This window comes from Thunnus maccoyii, chromosome 23 (genome assembly GCF_910596095.1).
Source record: "Thunnus maccoyii chromosome 23, fThuMac1.1, whole genome shotgun sequence".
NCBI lineage: Eukaryota > Metazoa > Chordata > Actinopteri > Scombriformes > Scombridae > Thunnus > Thunnus maccoyii.
In genome coordinates, this window is record NC_056555.1 from 7056077 (window position 1) to 7078437 (window position 22361).

The window sequence follows — 22361 nt, forward strand, 5'->3', positions numbered from 1 at the left end:
TTCCATTCACTTGATGGACCAGACACACATACACACACACACACACACATACACACTTTCTCTCCCCAAATACTACACGTACAGTGTCTCCTTCTGACCTTAACCTCTCTTTACACTCGCTGCGTGATGCTGGACAGCTTAGCTGAACCAGTGTGTGTGTTTATGTGTGTCTATTTATTTTCTTGTATTCCAGTGATCCAGATGTTCATAATCTACTTCAAAACATTGTCACGTTCACACTGATGTTTATCCAAATTCAATTTTATATGCAGAAAAACATTCATACAAAAACATTCACATACAAGCTGATGTTTCATCATCACTGTGGCAACAACAGTCTAATAAATGAACTTTCTCTTCTCAAACATCCCAGAATCTCAGTCACCCTGCTCTCTGCTCAAACTGTCATTTGAAAGAAAAGTTGATTAATCACAGCATTGTTAAAATTAAATGTAATGTCTCTTATTATTGTTCCATTAGGCTGTGGTCAGAAAAAAAGTATCTTTTTTTAGGAGTTTTCATTGTTTGGTTGCAGAATATTGTCATACGCTATGTGTAAAAAAGCGGAAAAAAAAATAAAGATTAAAAAACAGCACTACAATTTGAATATTACTTCTGTAGTGTAATCGGTAAATTCAGTTTGTCTGAAAGTCTGAAAAAAAATTGTGATGTCATTGTAGTTATCGGCTTGAGACTTCAAATTTAAAACAGAAAGCTTGTGTTAAAAACTGAGGTTGGTCAAGTTTGAAAAAATATGGGAATTTTCCAGGTGGGAAGGGTACCAAGTTGCATTATGGGAAGTGTAGGATTGGGTTGTTTGGAGTGTAACTCATAGTAAGGACTAAAAATCAAGATATCTCCACCGCTGCTGCTGCTTCGATTTTGACTATTGTTTTTTTAATCTGTCTCTCACAATAACCCTAACTTTATGAAAGTGACATTCTAAATCGCTGGAGTACACCTTTAAAGGGCTGTTTAAAGGGGTATCCCAATGAATATGTCACTTCCATAATGTTAGGCAACTTGCAAGAACCAGATATAAAAAAAAGAATGGTCAAAATTGAATCACCAGAGGTCAAGATATCTTGATTTTTTGTCCCTGGCTTGGATCAACCTCCAAACACCTATCCTAATATCCTACACTTCCCAGAATGCAACTCAATAGCATCTTTCGTCAGAACATCCCTGCCTGGTAAACACCGACATCTTTCAAACTCAACGTCCCCGGTTCAGGCTTTATGTTAAAAATTTGAAGTCTGAGAAAACCCAGATGAGTACATTTCTGAGACTCGGCACAGCTTCTCCAGAGCCACAGAAGACATTATATTACTGGTTTCACATGCTGAGTAATACTCCCTGTGACTAGTAAATTGTCCTTCACATCTTAAATAGATGACGTGTCCCTTTAACTAAATTCTTAGCTCTTATCGTCTTGCACCAGCATAAGCAGAGCTATTGTTTATTTCTTTACTCAATCATACAGCCAAATGGCAACCACAATAACACGCCACTCTTTACACCATTAAGCTCCTGCCATGCTTTGTGTTGGAGCAGAGAAACACTCTATCCTGCTGTATGCGATCACGGCTTGAGAAGAGCAGTGAGCAGCAGCTGTCTGTCTCAATTGTAGTCTTTGGTCTGAATCCAGTTGTAGAAGGCAGCAGAGCTAAAGCACTGCTCCACCTGCAAGGGGAATCATTGAGGAAAATAAATGTTTGATTCTCTTTCAGGAAACCTGTTTTGTTCTTTTGTCAGATGACCAGGAATTATCCTGACCCTCAATGTTGTGTTATAGCTATCAGGGGTGCAGAAGAGAGAAAGAGTACTGTAGTTTATTTACAAGAAAACTATATAGATTGATACTTTAACAGAGTGTTTACTCATATATGTGGCAGTTGATATTTGTTTGTCCCTTGCATAGAGACCGCCCAGCAGTCTCTCACTCTCCACAGCCAGCTTTCTGTCCAGGTGGTTGGCAGGTTGAGGGTGGATGAGATTAGTTAAAGTTGCATGCGCTTGCGTATTGCTTTGCTCGTGTAACGCGCGGGTGGAGGCTCCTCCTGCGTTATGGCGTTGATGTGATGCCCCGCTCTGCGCTCTGCAGCCTTCAGCTTCTCTCGCAGCTCCTGCGCCTCCTGCTCGGCCTTGCGCGTGGCCTTGCGGGCGTTCCTCAGGGAACGCTTCACCTTGCGAACGCGTTCCTTCAGCTGCCGGTTTCTCCTTTCCGCCGCGGTCAGGCGCTCCCGCAGCTTGCGGCCTCGTTCCTCCTCCTCGAACAGCGCCGCCTGCACTGAAGAACACAGCAGCTGGAGGGAAGAGGAGAGGGAAAGTGGTGCAGTAAAGTTACCATACAGAAAGGTTGTTTGTTTTCTCAACAGGCTAACCAAACTGCTTTAACCCACCAGTTGCCATCTCGTCAGCTGGTTGTGTATAGTGTGGGAGCACTGGTGATGTGATTTTCCCAGCAGCCTCTCAGAGAAAATGGAAAAAAACTTTGGTCTTTTGATCTCCCCAGTGCTGTTATTGTTCCCTTGCTCATGTTTATCCTCCTCTGAAAAACCTAACACACTTGGAAGCATGGAGGATGAGGAAATAAATTGGAGCTCCTGACCCTCGTCATTTAAATTTAACCACAATGCTCCCAACACCCGGTTCAAAAAAACAAGAGGATGATATATGCTGTGCTGTTATGGGTTCATGCACGTGTGTCTAGGCAACATAAATGTATCACCCCACAGACCCCCCCCCAATCCCTCCCTGACATCGTGAGGATCACGTACTTTGATGTTTCAGGGGCCCTAATTTTCCATCTCATTGGCGGACCAGAGCTGACCTGAACCAGCAGGGTTAATAGGGGTGAGTGCTCTCGTAGTCCCAGTGGGGAGTGTGTGTGTGTTTGTGTGTGTTCATGTGTGACTCAGTGTCAAAGGAACATATACAAACCAAGGAAAATCTTTCAGCTTCACACCGTTTTTCACATACAGTACCATCACCCTTTTTGCACACACTTTTTATGGTCAGTGGTAACTTGTGTCCCAGTAGCTTGAGTCCACAGCACCAGTATCCCCATAAATTGTGTTGACACAGTGTATTCTGTATGTGAGTCAGTGTTTGAACTTCTGTGATTATTTGCTTTGCTTTGAAACAGACTGATCTCAACGGTACTTCATACAGACACACAGAGAGCTCTACACTGTGACCTAAGTGCACTTGCAGACTACAGTAGCCCCACTTAGCAATGATGAACACAAACACATTCACATACTGTCTAAAGAAAACTCACTGTGGCCTGTTCACACCAGCCTCGCATGGCTACAGATGAGTCCACTTCAGATCCAACACCAAACTAACACACAATAATTCTAGGCTCAGAGTTTTTCCACAAAAATGTTTTGTATCAGTAGCTATTGTCACATTTTCTAACATGTGTCTTGGCACCAGCTTTAGATTTTCTTAAGATATTAAAGTAATAGTCCAACATTTTAGGAAGTTTGCTTTTTTGCTTTCTTGGCAAGAGTTACATGAAAAGATAGATATCACTCATGTGTGTGTGTGTTGAGTACAGAGCTCAGTAGAGCCCGGAAGCATTTGGTTAGCTTAGCATAAAGACTGGAAACAGGTGGAAAAATGATAGCATGGCTAAGTGCAAAGTTGAAACATATCCACCTATCTCATTTGTTTAATCTTTACACAAGCTGAAATGTAAAAACAAGCTGTGGTTTTATAGGAAGTTCAGTGTTGTTGTTGTTTCCTACTGGTGCAGTGACCGTGAGCCAGGATAGCTGTTTCCCTCTATATCCAGTTTTTATGCTAAGCTAAGCTAATCGACTCCTGGCCCTAGCTCCATATTTACTGTACAGACATCTGCAAGAAAGTGAATAAGTGTATTTCCCGACACGTCTAAATATTCCTTTAAAGCTTGGGGAAGTTCCTCAATTAACTGGTGACTCAGCTCATCACATTCAGTAACTGATGCTTAGCTAAAGGCTCCACAGTGCTGCCTAAATTAGGATATTCCAAGATCAATGCAGGAGGACGGAGATCTGAGATTATCCCCAGAAATGTTCACAAATCCATCATTAAATTGTAAATTGTAATATAGATTTAATAATTAACAAAAACTCTCACTTTTGAAAAGTTCTGAAAGCACAAAAGGTTTTTCATGTTTCCAAAGTTTACAGAAAGTGTTTGTATTTGTCCTAATATTGACTATACTGTATACATTTCATTTTAATAGGGTTAGTCCACCAAAATTACAGCTAATCAATACTTTGGAACTCTTTTATACAGAAAAAATAGTCTAAATACACTGTACAGAGAGAGAGGTTGCATTTGCAAACACATTGCAAATACATGGTATGTGCCTTAGACCACTAGGTCAAGGGACGACCGCCTACTGACGAAGTGTTTTAAATGCTAAATTTCAATGCTGTGAGTACTACAAACAAAATTTCATTCATCTCCATTTTGTGAGGGTAGAAGCATAAATCTCAGAAATAAATATCTCAAAATCTAGTCAACTAAAATCAAAACCATCTCTGAATAGATAGATAGAGCTAGAGATAAGAAAGAAAATATATTATTATATAATATGGATATAATATGAACAAACCCTTTAAGGGACGTCTTTTTCTTTTCTTCCTATTCATCTCCCCAAAAAAGTAAGATCCACATTACATAATGTTGATACTTTTTTTGTTACAGTTTGAACCCCTGTCCATGCTCATAGGAAGGCTCTCAGTGGGGCGCACATGCACACACAAACACACAGCACCTGTCAAAACATCCGAGTGTTACCTGCCTGCTGTTAAGCATCATCTGTATAAACAGTATTTAGAGGACATGTGAAGGCACACACATGCATGTGCAAAATGCACTCAATTTCAAATGTACAAAAATTTACAAGGCAGTAAGACAGAAAGAAAAACAGACACAGTGTATCCTCTGACAAATACTCTGTATCAAGGCTGCACACTGTAAAAAAATAAGTATTTGAAATCTACTAAAATGCATTTAAAGCTGCACTAATCTATATTTTTACTTTAACAATGGAATGGAAATGACTATATGTAATGTGAAAGTTGTCGCTCATAGTAAAGAACCCACAGATGATCCGACTTTTCCATTCACTTAGCTCCCTCTGTTTTAGCGACTTTCAGCTCATTTTTTGGTTTTATGAGCGGCTGTTTTGACTGTTTTGATTCATTCTCACCGCTCTCACCATGGTTCTTAAAAATGAGTGGAGAAATATAACGAATGCAGATGCTTCCACACAGGTGCACTGCATGGTACAATTAAGCAATTAACATCCAATCATGTTCTGTGGCATGTATTAAAATGCTGAGCAGGCCCAGTTGATTCTGATTTTGTGTCAAGATGGCAAGAGGAAAAGATCTAAGTGACTTTGAAAGAGGGTTCATTGTTGGGGCAACAGATGGCAGGAGCTTCAGTCACAAAGACTGATCAACTGGCTAGTGTTTGACATCTGCATTACATCTATGGGAAAGACATCAGTAAATATAGTCAGAAATCGTGGTTGACAGCACACATTTGATGAGCTTCATGCTCGTGCATTAGTGCGATATGAGAGGAAAAACAGAAGAGCAACTCTTCCTCAGGTGACTGAGAATGTCAATGCAGGACGTGATCAGACTGTGTCAGCAAGAACAGCCTGTCTACAATTACATAGAGAAGGATATTATAGTAGGGTTGCAATCCATAAACCCCTGTCACAATTGTGACAGTTCTTTCACTATGACCATGGACGTCCATGAAAAGAGAATAAAATGAAGAAAACTGACACCGTTAAAAGGAAGAGAGAGTGAAAGGGGAGAAGGAAGTGAGGGGCGTCTTTGTGTTTGTCCAACCTGACCTATACTGTTCGTTTATTTCTGCAGACTGAGCGTTATATCTGAGCATTAATGCCTGACTGGATTTCTTCTTCTAACTTGATATAGAAACTCATTGTGCCCCCCAACTACTCCCACACGCGCGCACACACACACACACACACGCACACGCACACACACTCATTTAGTGTCTTTAGAGATTCACTATTGACGTCAAAGAGACAAGCCAGGGTTTCTCCTCTTCTTCCTGAGGTTTTATTTTGCTTTGTGTGTGTAGGGAGGTGAGGTTATAAAAGAGAGACAAAAAGAAAAGAGAAAGTGAGAGATGAAGAGATAAAAAGAAGAAAAAGGAGACGGAGAGAGAGAGAGAAAAAAACAAACAAAGGCGAGACGGAGAAAGCGGAAAACACAAAGAGGCACTTTTCATTAATTTCCACACTTTTCTCCTTTATTTCCCTAACACACACACACACACACACACACACATGCACACACACACACACACACACACACAGAGTCAAACACTGTATTCATCATGAGCTTTAGTATTTAAGCACTGAGTGGAACTGGCAGACTGTGTTGTCCTCCTTTTATCCCTCTGAGAGTCCACATAAAATGTTTATGAGAGTCAGCAAACTTGTTTCAAGGTGTTTACATGACAGTTACAGCGGGTATTTCCTTACTGTAGTTATATTAAAATCATTAGAGTACATGTAAACATGTAAATGTGCTAATTAAGGAGTATTTGTGGAATTTGTCTCTACTTTCCCATCCAATTATATCTTACTCGTCTCAAATGTCATCCCCTCAAATAAATAGCTAAGTGCCCGAAAAAGATCTTGAAAAAGACGCAGACTATCAGTAAAAAAGAAATGTGTATTAAAGAGATGAACAGCGGGCTTACAGCTGTCTCTACCTCTGGCCCGTGGTAAAAGCTGCTTTGAGTGCTACTGGTAAGAGGAGCCTCTGAACAAAAGCTAATTGAAGGTTTTGGCAGAGAAGTGGAGGAAGTCTCTTGTCTCTCCTCCTGGAGGGGCGTCTGGTTCCCACGAGGTTGAAACCAGAAGCAAACAGCGTTTTAGGGCTGTTTTATGTTCTGATTCCAGCTGAAGGATGTCTTGAAACCTCAAAGCATTAAGATAGTGATGCAGCCAGGGAGGCACTTTGAAGATCCTTTGGACAAAACTCAAGAATTCAAGATAGCGAAATTAGAAAAAGGCTCCTCCTTGTTGTTTTTGATTTCTTTGTTTTTCCTCAAATTTTTTCTCTCTCAAATTCGAAAGGCAAGGAGCAAGAGAACACGGATCTGTAAGGAGAGACATAAAGAGGAGCAAAGTAGGTCCTTCCATCGCATACTTCCCGGAGCAAAACACCTGTTTGGCGTCCCACCTCGCTTGAAGGTCATGACCTCTACATGCGAGTGCTCGTCCTCTAAATGAGTGGTGTCTTTAACCCCTGCCTAAATAACCTATGACCTCATACATTAGACCCTGGAGTCAAACCCAGAGAGAAAGGGAGAGGAGGGTGTCACCACCTCCTGCACTTTTCATGCTATATCTCAGCAGGTTTGACTGTTGATAATAAGAAAATGCTGTAAATCAATCTGGGAAACAGTCGGTCATGCCATCCTTTATGAATGCTGCAGGCAGTGTGAGGGTCAGTCAAGACCAAGGTGCAACATCAATCCATCTTCATCAGAATTAGAGTCTGAGATGACTGTAATAATGCTACTCGATACAAATCTTTTTCAATTGTTTTCAAGTCTTTTAGGGCGAGTTCAAGTCAAGTCTCAAGACATTTAAGACAAGTCCAAATCATCTGAGACAATTCAAGTCGAAATTCCTTTGAGATGAGTCCAAATCAAATCTCAAGTCCCAAATCAACACTCAACAAGTCTTTCAGGTCTCTGAACACTGACCATCAAATTGACACAACATTTTCATTTCGAAGCTGTGTTCATACTGTCTTTATTCTTTACATAGCTGAAACCAAGTCCCTTCAATGTACAGGCCTGGCCATGCAGGGCCTGTCTGTTGCTGTCTTATTCATTTTTATTGTTTCAGTGTTTTACCAGCTCAAGAATTAAGATTTTAATGGTTTTGCTTCCAAGTTTCAAGTCAGGTCTTTAAGGAATTAAGTTTCAAGTAAGTCAAGTCTCACAGCAGTCAAGACAAGTATACAAAGACACAAATAAACACGAATACATCCATTTTTAAGTGACAAGATTTATGAAATATTCAGAAAAAGTGAGCTAAAAATGCACATAATTTGATATTATGGCACAGACAAGTTCACATAAAAGCCGTTGAAAGTTTTCTGAATGTATTTTTAGCGTTGATGCAAGCTACCAATTCAAAATCTACTCAACGTCAGTCTCCTGAAATGTGGGGCAAACCCCCAAAGCAGGGGCTTCCGAGTATCTCTCCCTCCCCAGCCACTGTGTTCTGTCTTGTTTAAAGTGTGACCTGCTTGTCTAGTCAGAGGAGGTGTGATAATACATGCCTGAATCACAGCAGCCGGCCTTCCTCCCTCTGTCGACAGGGTTCAGCTTATCTCTGGTCAGCAGGGTACGTTGCTTTAGACTGATATGGACTGAAGCTACAGAGTGACACACTTTCAAACTGCTATCTGTCAAAAGATGTGGTTCTCTGCTATTTGACCTTTGAGCCTGGGACGGCCAGCGTCCTGTCTACCCGAGGAGCCAGACGGACGGACCTCGACCAATCAGTAATTGCTTTGATCTCCAACTGGCTGACACATGATCACATGGGACCTATCACATGCTGGGAATCTATTAAGAGTAGAATCAATTCTTCTGTGTGGATGTGTGTGAGTAGTTTTTTTTCTTGTATCTTTTATCCTTCTGAGGATCAATCCGGTGTGACGATTTGTGTGTGTGTGTGTGTGTGTGTGTGTGTGTGTGTGTGTGTAGCTCTGCACAGTGCGAGAGGGTAGTTAAACTGTGTTCCTACTGATCCTCACCACATTCCTGTCAGCGGAGTCACAACTCAAGTCAGGATTAAGTGTTCACACATACACACACACACACACACACATACACACAAACCAAGGCCTTGCTCTGCTGCTTAATTTTTCTTCCAACACACACTTCCCTCACATTCTCATTTTTACCCCCTCGGTGGATTCAGGTCCAGCCAGCAGTGAGAATGTCAATGGTTGAAACCCAAACAATACCTGTTAGTCCCCCCCCCCACTTCCCTGCTTCCTGCTGTTCATCTGGACTGTTAATCTGTTATCTCCATGGTAACGAGATGGTGTCAGGTTTGTTTATATGACCTGCAAACACCAAAAAAAAACTGACCTGACTGAAAAAGTGGCAATTATAAACTTCAGAGAGGAATGGGCAACCTGTTTGGGCTGTTTTCGATTTTAAAGAAACAGTGAGCATTACTACAACTATCAACTTAAACTGAATGGCAGCCCTCAATGTTAAAGAAGTCTACTTAGATTTAGACATTCGAATGGTTTGTGCATTGCATTGTATCAGACATGACATGATATGTGTGGCCTCAACAACATGACTGTGATGCCCTACCCTGCTGTCCTCCTGAGTGTCCCACTCGGGGCTGAAAGTGTGGAACGGCTGGCTCCCTTGGGTGCAGTTGGAGAACTGGAAGAGGCTGGAGAAAGTGCGTCTGATCTCAGCCGTGTCAGGGAAGATGGCGTCCTGGAAGTTGACGCCATGGGGGAGGAGGTTGTAGTTCTCATCCATCCTGCAGGAGGAGATGAAGAAGAGGAGCTGTGAGGAGAAATCTAAGGTTGCTGTGAGTTTCTAGACGTCAACAGATGTAGGGAAGTAAAATGTAAACATTTTCAAGTCTAACTTGATGGAAATACTTAAAGTCTTCTTAATTATTTTACAATGTTGACGGTAAATCACAGTTTGTTCCAACACAAACAGTGAAAAGACTCAAGAATTATTGGAATGCAAGTTAAATGTGCAAACTTCCAAAATGCACTTTCTGTCTGGCAAAGAGATTTATGGGCAACAATAAAACTTATTTCTGGACTGTTGCAGCCTATTTGCAAGAACAGTTTGAATCAGTATTTAGAGTCTAAATGTCTGTGGGAACTGCTTGGGGAATTGTGTCCAGTCATTGCACCTCACCTGAGGAAGAAGAAGTAGGAATAGTTCTCCATCACGGTGTGGGACTGGCAGGACAGGTAACCCAGTCCGGTTAGATTGAGCCTGGATCCTGCTGGCACCTCCAGCATGCTTCCCCAGGCCTGATCGCACTGCAGTTCCACCTCCGCAGAGTACAGCAGCCCTTCCTCGGCGCCCTCGTACCCGTACCCGAACCCGAAGGGCAGCGAGTTATACAGGCTGCCCGCCCCGCCACCCAGGGGCTCGCGGTGGATCGCCAGGACCCGGGCGTACACGATGATCTCCGCCAGCTCCGCCCGGCAGCCCTCGCTCAGCGGCCGCCACTCGGAGGGCAGCTGGCAGCCGTGCGTAAAAGTGTCCAGATGCGCCAAAACGCCGAGCGCTGCAAAGAGGAGAGCCGTGGAAAACATCCCGAAGAGCCCGAAAAAAATCCTTTAAGCAGTTTATAAACGCTGTGCTGATGCTTCACTGACAAAAAAATTCAAAATTATCTTTTGTTCAAAATTCACTGTTTTATGCAGCTCAGTCTGTTCAGTGCATCCAAGTCGTTTGAAGTGAGTTCAGCATGTGTGAGAAGTAAACACTTGTGATGGTCACCTGAACGCTTAAGGATGCTGTACTTAACCAAAAGCACAAACAAAAAAAAACAAAAAAACAGAGAAAAGTCACTTTTCACACTACTGCCCAAATCTTGCACAGACTCAGACCTTCTCGCTTTTCCAAACTTTTAGGAGAAAATAAAACAATGAGATCATTTTGCAGAAACTTCAACAACTCCAACCTGTTGCTGTCTCCACAGTGTTTCCATCTCATCCGTCTGCTGTGGGAGCGAGAGGCTTCACCAGAGCGCACCGATGCTGCGTTTAAGGACTGCTGCGAAGCTCCGACGTGAGCTTTCCATGTGGGCCGGTCAGTGCATTTAAGTGCTATTTAAAAAAAAAAAGCTGATGACGTTGATAAAATTGATGGACATTAAGATTTTGAACATAAAACCTAATTTAAGATAAATAAATATTAATAGCCTATTAATAGCTGTTCTGGCAAACCTCAAACATTACTTTTTTTTAGTGTTTTTTCTTTTATGTTTAAAGGATTAAAAAGTTGTAATAGAACTAAAACTCAGAGACGCTGGCGTTGGATGCAATTCTTGTGAGATTTGCTATTATAAAATCAGTTTATCCCATATAGCATTGAAAGCATCCAGAGGACTATAAAGGGGAAAAATCAATCAGTCCCGCAGTAAAGTGGTTTCTGATATGGGAGAACATATTCAGAGGAAGTTCTCCAGGGTTTCTTTTAGGAGGTTCTGATAGGGTGCTTGAGGAGGTTTAAGGGTACTGCAGGAGGGTTTTGGGGATTCCTGGGGGAATTTTAAGGGAGTTCCAGGGTCTGCAGGGGACATTGTTTGAGTTATAGAGGTCTCTGAGATGGACTTGAATAGGTATCTGGGATACTTAATCCATGGGTGTTTGCAGGGAGCTTTACAGGGTTTGACTATGGTTTCACCACAGAATTAGTTGGAAGTGTGTGTGTGTGTGTGTGTGTGTGTGTGTGTGTGTGTGTGTGTGTGTGTGTGTGTGTGTGTGTGTGTGTGTTGGGGTGGGGGTGGGGTGGGAGGGGGGGGATTGTTTCTCGAGAGACTTTGAGGCCCCCTGGTGGTCTTGAGGGGGTTTTCAGTTCTTGAAGAGGTCCCAGTGTTTGGTTGGGATTACAGTGGACTGTGGGAAGGTGCCAGGGTTTCAAGTGACTAATCTGGATAAATTTCACAGTTGATGACTGCTTGGTATCAATCCATCAGCTGATACTATGTACATACAGTATACCCTCTATTATAGTCTGCAGCACACAGCTTGGCTCAGCATTGCCTCTTTTGAAGCTCTAATCACAAGGACTAATAATTACCAAGGAAGGTTTTGTGAGGTTTGGTCTAAGTTTCTGATTTATACAAAAGAAGGAACCTTAACAGGAAGTAAATATTCCTACAATTTGTTTGGCTTTTAAGGGAAATATGCTACCCAACATGTTGATACACGGTGCCTGTTATCTTCTATTTTTCACTTGTCCACAGTTTATTGTTTGTTTGTTGTTGTTGTTTTTTACTGTACTTTATAGCTAATTCTGTTTGTCCAGATGTAGTTTGTTTGTTTTCTTCTGTTTGTTCTGTTGCTTATGATTCATTGATTTACTGTAGTAACTGCTCCTGTGTGTTATTATGTTTGTATAGTTGCATAATAAAAGCTTTGATTACAAAAAAATGCACATAGATCATGATTTACGGAGGCCAAGCTGTCACTAGGATCTTATTTAAGATGTTATTGCTGGCCAAGTACTGTCATTTAACCACAGCCTTCACCAAACTTTTAGGTGGTGATTTGGATTTTTGCTTTGACAGCACTGCAATCTAGCGGACACTAATTAGAATAGCAACTAAAGTGAATAAAGGAGGAATAGATCAAATAAATGTTATATAAATTAATTATATAACAGCCTATTGGAAATAAATAAGTAAGGCTTAATATTTCACATTTGCCTTAATGAGCTACTATATAATAGGGTCGAAAGCAAACGGTGTTCTGTTCAATTAATAATCTAGTAGGCCTATGGTAAACTTGCTGGGTTTTTGTTGTTGTTTTCGCGTTTGAGAATCTCCTCTTTCCTCTCCTGACAAGCTGCAAGGTGACTCCTGCAGGGGATTCCCGCTGTCAGCTGAGGGCTGTCTGGCCTTTACTGGTGCGTAACACATGCGGATGGAGCCGTCAGCCCAGGATCTGTTGATACGCAGCCGCAGTTTTTCTCACGTCCGTTCTCTGCTCAGCAACGCCACTTCATGGAAATTGAAACCTCTGTAAAATCACAGCTGCGTCGAGTTGGCGGCATTTAGGCCAAAGTAAACAGGAAGTACACCAAATAAGCCTTCAAAATAAAAGCGTAAACTTTAAAGGGCTAGTTCGCATTTTTTGAAGTGGGGTTGTATGAAGTACTTGTTCATAGTCCATGTATCACCTGCAGAAGATGATGGTCTGTAACATCTCCCCACCAGTTTGGAGAAGCAGGCAGAATTACTAGCACGGGAGCTAAGCAATGTATTGTTGTTGACAGGAACAGTAGAAATATGTATTTTAGCCGCCTAAAAAAATCAATATCAGTTTAAGTGTACACTATATTAAAATATTTTCACCACATTTTCAGCCCTTTCTTTTGGGCACTACATTTTCTCAACCATTAAACTTCCATATTCCCACAGACACAGCTGATCTGCAGCGTAATACAGTGCGCAGCATGTACAGCATTTTTGTTTTGTTTTGTTTGGGGGTTTTTTTGTCTCTTTGTTGACTAGAGAAGTGAATTTAAACGCTAACAATCAGTGTGCCTAATGAAATAATCAGATTAAATAGCCACAAAGGTGTAGGCTGTTTGAAAAAAATATTTTAAAAATGTGTTGCAAATTATCGGCCACATTGTATCGGACCCAAGTTGTGTGTTTTACCTTTGATTTCTCTTTTCTGTTTCATTGTTGCTGTTTCTGTGTATTGTCTGTTAGCGACCCATTTTCAAATTGTTTTAACACATACTGTAAACTATATAATTTATTATTTCTGGGGCCTATTGGATAAATTGCATTGGTTGGGGTTCAGCTGGAAAAATTTGATGTTGCGTACCAAACAGGATTTAATAACATTTGAATCTGAATCTGATGACAATTGTGGGGTTGTTTACTTATATGGCGGGTCACTGTCAGTCAAATCTGATCAAACCACACCCACAGAGTCCTATTTTAAAGCTATAATATGCAGGATTTGTCAGTTGGTGTTTGTAAACACAGCATTCAAAGTTGACCCCTCCTCCTCGGCTCAATGACACCAGAGCGAGAGAGAGAGAGTTTTCAGGAGCTCTAAAATGTTGATATCGTCAAAGTGATTTTAATTTGATAGCATTGATAACACTGAGCGGAAGTGCTCTTCTTCTGTACGTAACGTCCCTTGACGCAGCTATAAACCAACAGCAGCCGCAGCAGCAGAGGGTCGATCGGCACATTTTGCCTTCCGGCCGAGTGTTTGTATGTGTTTTTGAAGCGAATATTCAGACTGTGTTTAGTTCCGGAGTTGACAGTAGGTGAGTTCAAATATTTAAACTATTTTAATATTTGATGTGACGCAGTTTGGCTCACATTAAACCGCATTTGTGTTGTGTACGTCGCTGGTTAACTTTTCTGTTTACCAAGAGTCGCACACTGGACAGGCCCAGGTGAAGAAAACGAAAGTAACATTTTACTATAAACAATACCAAAAAATGTACTCTAAACATGTATACAGGGAGACAGTGTGTCTGTAGTAGTCTGTGAGCATGTTAAAGTGGCACTTATCGCTCTGCTGTCACTCACTTATTATCAAATTGAGCCACATACAATGATATCAGCACTATATGAAACTGAAAGCAAAATGTAGTTCTTTACTTGAGAATAAAATATCGTGTGAGGGCAGAGGCGGACCACAATCTTTATAAAAGCATACTGCGTTATTATGTTAACGTAATGTAATTATCATGTGACCTGCTGATTAGATAATTGCGTTTTACAGGCTGTGTGCTCCTGCTCCGCTGCTTCATGCTGAGGCCCTGAGTCACTAGATGATGTCAGCAAACAGCTGATTTCTATGTATCATTCTGACAACAAAACACACAAGTTAAGACAATGAGACGGAGAAATAATGGCTACTGAATTTTATATTAACGTCCTATAATATATCTAGTACTGATCTGCCATAAGATTAGATAAAATAAAGATTTGGGATTGTTGTGGATATGATTATTCCAAAGACTATATGCAGATCAAGTAAACATTATATCTCAGTGTCTGTAAAAGAAATCACATTCTCAAATTTCCAACAGATTATTTACCTAAGTACAACATTTCTAACAGAGAGTCTGACACATCTTTCAGAGGAAGATGAAGAAGTACTTTCATGGGTGTAGGAAGCATGTGGGTGGGGCACTTTTAACAGGCATCTGGTAGTCCTCCCTCTGAATGTATATAACAAAGTAGATGTCATTTCCCTCTATTCTGGTGCCTTTCAACAGGTGGTTCGATACTTTTATCTATATGCTATACTAGCATGAAAAAATTATGGGTACATTTTGTATTTTCTTCCAGAGGAAGTGGTTGGCCGCAGATCACATATTTGAAGATATCAAAAAAACTGAAAGTACAGAAACTGATTTGATGACTCATTCAGAGCCATCTTTAATAACAACCGCTCGTTGTGTAGGTGAACTCTTTCTGCTTGCACGCAACTGCAATTTCTGTTAAATTAAATGATTTGATGTTATCAAATCAATGAGTAGGACACCTGTAGTCATTCTCCAATAAACTACGTCCATCTTCCAATCATTTCTACTACTATGAAGAATCAGCTAGTTAGACAGTTATCTTGGTGGCTTTGTTTACACCCACATTAACACTGCTACCTAGAAACACTCCACATGAATATTTAGGGCAACATTTCATGACAAAATGCATTCATGTAACAACCATTTGCCACCTGTCATGAAAAGCAATAGTCTTGAATTCATAAGTGTTATAGGTTTTTTGGAGTGTGTGTGTGAGCAAATTGATCAAGTTAGCTGGATAACATCATTACAGCTATGAGGCACAGGGCCCTGTATGTACTTTTTTTGGCTAAAAATACATATTTGCTAACATTTCAAATAGCAAATAACTTAAAATCCAACACAAAGAACCCAAAATCTCATGAAATATTAAAATGAATGTGACACAATTGATCGCCATCGATGACTGAAGGAGGTTGATGCTTTTTGCTGTTTTTTATTCAATAAATTTCATAATCTCACACAATTATCAGGTGTCCAGTTGTATCATGTGCTGGTGGCACTGCAGTAACAGCTATAGCTCCTCCCTGGCTTGGTTCCTCCCTCATTGTTTTCTTCATTAACCCCATTCATCCCTTTAATTCCTTCCTTACTTCACTTGTTCCTTCTTCTCTACATTTCATCCCTTTCTTTCTCTCCTTCTCTTTTAGTCTCATTTGCCATCTTACTTTCCTCTTTCCTGTCATGTTTCCGTTCTTCCTATCTAACGTTAGCAGTGCGCTCCTATGTGTATGTGTGTGTGTGCTATGTGATAATCTGCCGGGGTACAAGGTAGCACTGAAGAGTGTCATGGAATTTCAGTGATTTGGGCATTCTTTCAATAAGCAAGCAGAATGGATTTGATAATGCAGCGCTCTTAAAAGAGGGCAGAGTGAATAGACCGATGCATTGATTTTCAACATGGTAAAATATGATTAAAATGGGGGGGTCTACACTAATAATTCTCATGTATTAATAGCTGCAACCCACGTAAACACAGGGAGAACATGCAGACTCCGCAAAGAAGCGACTTGGGACGGCTGAGGTTCAAACTCAGGGCTAAACACTGAGCCACCGTGCTGCCCTCAGCTTTATTTATGACTATACCCATCCCATGTTGAACATAAAAACAAAAAAATCTTCTTAGCTGGATAAACCGCCATCAACAATCCTGTTTCTTCACACTGTAGAAAAATCTTATTAATGTCTACATCACAGACAAGATGAAACAAGAGCTAAAAGGAAGTCACTTGTAATGTCTTTTCTGCTATTGTACTAAATTGTAATGAACATGATAGTCACTGTGTTATTGGCAATGTTATATCTGTATTCAAAGCACTTAAAAGATCTATTTTTCTTCCCGTTAGCATCATGACATCTGGAGGCCACGTGATGAACGGTGACATCTCTTGCTCTCCCGGTCAGCCTGGCACGCTGGAGGAAACTCTGCTGCAGATGAACATCCTCATCCAGGAGAACCGAGACCTGAAAGGTGAGAGGAGGTGTTCAGAGGAAGGTTGAGGAGGAGTCCAGTCCTCCTTAGTATGGGACTGGCCACACTGTCACGGTTAAAGGTCAGTGGACTTTGCGTCAGAGTGGAGTTACAGAGTGAATCCTGGATGATTTTGGTGGTCCAAAGATGAACATCGTGCCTGGAACATTCCAGTATTACTGACATTTCAGTAATTTGTCTTGTACGATATTAAATGTAAATAATTAATTCAAATCCTCTCTCTGCGTCTCTCCCAGAGGCCCTGCGTCAGACCAACCTGACAATGAAGGAGCGTTTTGAGGGTCTGACTGCGTGGCGGGAGAAACAGCGGGAGGAGCGGGACTTTCTGGAGAGCAGGCTGGAGGAGGCACGGGGCGGCATGGAGGCACTGACCCTCCAAAACCAGGCGCTGAGCAAGAAGCTGGAGGGGTCAGGAGGAGCTCAGGGGGGCTCACAGGTGAGGGAGTAACCCTGATCCTGCTTCTTGTCCTGCATGATATGATGTATTTTCTGATAGCACCGTGTGTGCAGGGCTGTAGCTACCATTGAGGACTCATGATCTCAACATTTTTAACTGGTCAATATTCAACGTGAGTGATGTCATCTCCAGGCAGCAGCATCCAATCAGAGCGCAGAGCTGGAAGCCCTGCGTGCCCTCGTGGCTCGCCTGCAGGCAGAGAAGAACGACTTGGTGGCCATGAACTCTGAGCTGCAGCTGAAGGCGGACCAGGACTCGAATGACGACTCCTTCATCGAGGTCATCAAGGTGTCGGTGAGGAGCAACACATAAAACACAAACACATAAAAAAAAAATACACTTCATATCTTATTCATATTTTTTAAAGACTTGGAAAATCATGCATCTAACTGGGTGAAGTGTAATGTCTTCTCAGGATGGAGGCGTTGACGGTGTGAATGACGTGTGCGGTTCCAAGCGGTACAGACGTCCTGACCTGAGCATGACGGCGTCCCGGCTGGACAGTGAGGAGATGACGGTTAGCCAGCTCCTCCAGTCCCTGAGGAACGAGACGCAGCAGGTGGAGCGGCTGCAGGTTGAGCTGCGGGCTTCTGCTGCCAGGTAGAAGACCAGCACTTAGAGGAACAGTTCACTCTTAATTGAGAAAGATTGTCATGATCTACTGTCAGAATCCAGAGAAGTTTATAGCATCAGGAGACATAGGCTGTGTTCCTGTTTTAATCATTTTCATGCAGTTTTTTGGATTTATGGCTCTTATCTAATCTTATCTTGTAAAATCTGTCACATTTTCCTCTCATTATTATCCAACAGGATTAGAGAACTGGAGGAGAGGAAGAGTAACATAGAGGAATCAACACAGACTACAGAGACCAAGGAGGATTCTGAGAAGAAGGAGAAGGTATTTACTCAGTGTTTAAGTCAATTAAATCACATTTATAGCCCCAAATCACACACTTGCCTCAAATGGCTTCAATCTGTAAAGCATATGAAACCTTCTATCCTTAGACCACCGGTTTGGATTTACTCACAAGCAACTTTATCATTACTGTGATTGATCTTCTCTGAAAACTGATAATAAAGTTGGAATTGCTTATCTTCCTCATTGTAATGTTCGTGTATGATTGTGTGAATATTTCAGGCGGCGTCTGAGGTAGAGAATCTGAAGTCTCAGATGATGACGCTGTTCAAAGAGCTGCAGCAGGCCCAGAGCAAGCTGGATGAAGCAGAAGGCATGAAGAAGAACCTGCAGGACAGGTTAGACAAACACACAGTCAAATCTCAACCTGCAAACCATCTGGTTAAAAAAAAAAAACAGGCTTTAGTAAGATTTTCATTCCTGATCTGATAAAAACACCATAAGGAGATCTGAGGATCTCTAAAAAAAAACATTCCCAAAAATTATGCAGATGTTTCCTCTTTTATCTGATATTCATGTGCTTCTTCTTCATCTGTTCATATTCTGTTTTTTCCTCTTGTGTCCAGATGTCGGGAGGTGGAGCAGGACGTGGTGACTCTGAAGGCTCAGCTGGTGGAGAAACAGGCCGTTCAGACGGAGAACGACCGGCTGAAGCTGCAGTTGGACAGCATGCAGGCCCAGAGCCTGATAGAGCAGAAGAAGGCTGGGGAGGAGAGGTCAGACATTTACAGATATGTATATGGCACATGATTTGCATCGGAAACCCCCATCAGAGTTCATTTCCCAGCAATGATTAGTCTATATGTGGACGGTGAGTCACTGGTAATCCCCTTCCTCACAGGAACAACTTGGCCCAACTGAAGGATGCCTACACCAAGCTGTTTGAAGACTATAATGAGCTCAAAGAGGAGAGGAAGAAGAGAGAGGTAACTTTTTTTATATTTATAGAAAATGAAGACCTAACTGTTGAGAAATCTGAGCCAGGCGTGTTTGACTGTTGTCATCTGGTCCTGCAGGCTCAGCTGGTGGAGAAGGAGGTGATGGATGAGCTGCAGGTGCGGCTGACTACCGCTGAAGAAGCCTTGGCTGCTAAACAGGAGCGGATTGATTCCATGAAGCAGGAGATCTTCCAGAAGGAGAAGGAACTGGAGACCATATCTGTCTTCCAGGCTCAGGTCAGTGTGTGAAATTATTTTCACTTAAGTACTTTGTTGTATTTTCATTACAACCAATGGACCAGTGTTACATAAAGATGCACAGGAGCTTCACGGTGGCCGTCACACTTTTTGTCGTCTTCTCTCTGCAGGCGGAGGTCTACTCCTCAGACTTCTACGCAGAGCGGGCAGCAAGGGAAAAACTCCATGAAGAGAGGGAGCGTCTGGCTGCTCAGCTGGAGTTTGTAAAGAAGCAGAACACCCAGTTGCAGGAGGAGATGGACTCACTGGGCCGGTACGGAATGAAATAGAGGACGAAAGCCAATTTCACAAGTGTGGTTTGGTTAATTTGGTCTGGATGAAGTTCTTGTCCGGTTCGTGTTTACACTGGCTTTTTACAAACAAACCAAGAGGAGTAAATTTAAAGTTATAGTGTCTTGTAAGCCCATATGGGCTGGACACCAGAACGGTGCACGACACTTAAATAAACAATTCAATCAATCAATCAATATACAGACCAACAGATAATTTATTTATTTATTCATATTCATAACAGTTTTGGTGATGTCATCCTGCATCATCATTGCCATGTGGATCCACGTGGGGGAGATAAAACTCTGAGCAAATTTGGATCGAATCACAGCGATGCCTTATGTGTTTCAGTTTAATTTCAGCTCACAAAGAAGTAACTGATCATAAGCATCATTAGATAGTCAAGACTATAACTGGACTGGTGTATCATTAATAGTAAGGAACATGTAGAAAAAGGTCAACAGAGGCATCTTGTACTGTAATATTATGGGGTGATAATTGCTGTGTCATCGCTATGCTTCAATCGTGTTTGATTAAGCAGTTGCTAAAATACATGAGGTAGGACACAAACACAGCACACCTGGTGTATCTCCTTTTCACTTTCTGATGTGTCAGGTAATATCCACGCACATGTGTGTTACCATGGTTACCCAATGATTTTGTGTAAATATATACCGTATGTTGCTTACACAGATGGCTTAGAAGATCGTTTTCTTGACAGTTCACAATCAGCAGAAGGATTTAACAGTAGTTTAGCTATTGAATTTACGCTAAAATCAGACATCTACTATCACAGAATGTTTGGAACTGGACAGAGACCGACTTTTCCAGCCAATCCGGGTCGGTTTGGTCAGGTTGTTTACTTTTCACCAGAGTTCGAAAGTACCCTGAAACCCTTGAAGTGTGTAGAATTTGACTGTGGCGACTCTGAGTGGCACCACCACAAAGACTCTTGGGCAGACAGTAATGCATGCCATTGGGAACAGACTTGAAAAACATTTTACAAGTTTACTGTGAAGTGAAACATTTGTACAATATCCTGACGCGGTCTGTCTTTCTCCACAGGCGGTCACTGAACGAGATGCAGAGGAGACATGTGGGAGGAAGTCCACATGGAGGTGGTGCGGCTGTGGTTGGGAGAGGTACGGGCTGCTTTTTTTTTTTTTTTTTTTTTTTCCCCTAAGCATAGATCTTATACAACAGTCTGGGAGGAAGTGCTGGCCTGAGAGCATAGTTCAGTCTAACTGGAATGTAACATACTGTGTTTCTGTTTTTCAGGCACTGACTGGCAGCATCAGGGGAGTATTCCTGAACACGCTTGTCCAAAGTGCAACGAGATCCTGCCAGACCTGGACTCCCTGCAGATCCACATCATGGACTGCATCAACTAGACTCATCATTATAAGCATTCACAGCAGCTACATTAGCACTTTAATCTAAGTCTTCCTCTGCTTTGACCCTTACATCTTCTCTGATCCCTGTCACGAGACTCCATAGATCCCTGAAAAACTCAGTAACATTCATTCTAGGAAGGGAACACTTTGTTTTGGGTAGAAATGAAGTAGAAGGAGTAGAAGCTGTATCAAGGGATCCAACACATGAGAAGTAAATCTGGAAATAAGTCTGAAAAGAACTGGCCATTTTTAGTTCGTTGTAAATTTAGAAATTGCTTGAAGATTTGAAATAGTGTAGAAATACATTGTATGACACATCTTCTGTAGTTTTTAGCTCCATGTCATCTGGCACATTTCCTTTTTTGTTGCTGTGATGACTAAAAACTAGATGTAGAAGAAATTCTGCAAGGAAAAAGTCTGGAATATCAAAGCAGAAATTTTGATAAGATTTCAGGTTGGCGCTGTCTGCCAGTCATATATGCACATAATATAATCAACCAAAGCTGAGCCTTTGTAAGTTGAATTTGTGTACCAAGTATTTGGTTGCTGAAGGCTTTTTTTTTAAAAATTAGTTCTTTGTGTAATCGAAAGAAATTCCTTCTATTTTTTGCTTGGAAAGGATATTTTAGGATTTTCATGATTGAGTTGTTGATGTTGGTAGAAAAAGGGGTGTGCACCACATAGGAACTTTAATATGAAGATATATTTTTTATTTTGACTCTGCACCAGATTATAAGCAGAATAGGAACATAATATATTTAACTTGTTAATCAACAATCATCACTGTTGTGATGTCATTAACAGTGTTTGTATACTCTATGTATGTGCTGGAGGCTCCAACACCAAGCGTATTCTGTACTCTATAGATTCCATGTTGTTATTCTGTGTAGGCAAATAAAATTATTTACAAATTTCTGTCTGCTTTTACTCACTGTAATATAAAAAATATCCTTCTAAGTATTTGAAAAACATTTCAGTTCAAACCAATGAAAGTATCCCAAATTGAATCTGAACATAGTGATGTCCAATTTCCTTGTATATTACATCCTTTTGCCTTAAAAGCACTCTGTGGGTTTTTAAACCACCTGTACCACTATGGAGCTCTGTAACAATCAGTGTGCAAAAAATAAAAAGGACCTGAAAACTTGTTAGTATGTTGGTGGTACAGTAGTTGTAAAGAAATTGGCATTCTCAGTTGATTAAAGCCCCTATGTGAAGGATTTTAAAATGTCTGACTTGGCGGCCCCTGGTGGTGGTATCAGGGGAAAAAACTATG

At 41.4% G+C, this 22361-nt stretch overlaps 2 protein-coding genes across 3 annotated transcripts; one reads left to right on the forward strand and one right to left on the reverse strand.

The window, feature by feature from the left end:
* Positions 1-243: 243 nt before the first annotated feature.
* ccdc3a (coiled-coil domain containing 3a) lies at positions 244-11497 on the reverse strand. 2 transcript variants are annotated; one of them, XM_042402650.1, is made up of 4 exons: positions 10757-11497; positions 9979-10589; positions 9406-9583; positions 244-2306 (listed from the first exon to the last, which is right to left on the reverse strand). In XM_042402650.1, the coding sequence occupies exons 2-4, from the start codon at positions 10383-10385 to the stop codon at positions 2001-2003; spliced, it is 891 nt and encodes a 296-aa protein (XP_042258584.1). In that variant the 5' UTR covers positions 10386-10589; positions 10757-11497; the 3' UTR covers positions 244-2000. The 2 variants fall into 2 exon arrangements, with proteins under 2 accessions (XP_042258584.1, XP_042258585.1); XM_042402651.1 differs by having other exon boundaries at positions 9979-10594.
* A 2452-nt stretch (positions 11498-13949) lies between these two features.
* On the forward strand, positions 13950-22000 carry optn (optineurin). The gene is made up of 13 exons (XM_042404104.1): positions 13950-14088; positions 16707-16831; positions 17089-17288; positions 17442-17603; positions 17725-17909; positions 18120-18207; positions 18448-18563; positions 18792-18941; positions 19067-19151; positions 19242-19400; positions 19532-19674; positions 20757-20833; positions 20970-22000. The coding sequence occupies exons 2-13, from the start codon at positions 16711-16713 to the stop codon at positions 21080-21082; spliced, it is 1599 nt and encodes a 532-aa protein (XP_042260038.1). The 5' UTR covers positions 13950-14088; positions 16707-16710; the 3' UTR covers positions 21083-22000.
* The last annotated feature ends 361 nt before the right edge of the window (positions 22001-22361 follow it).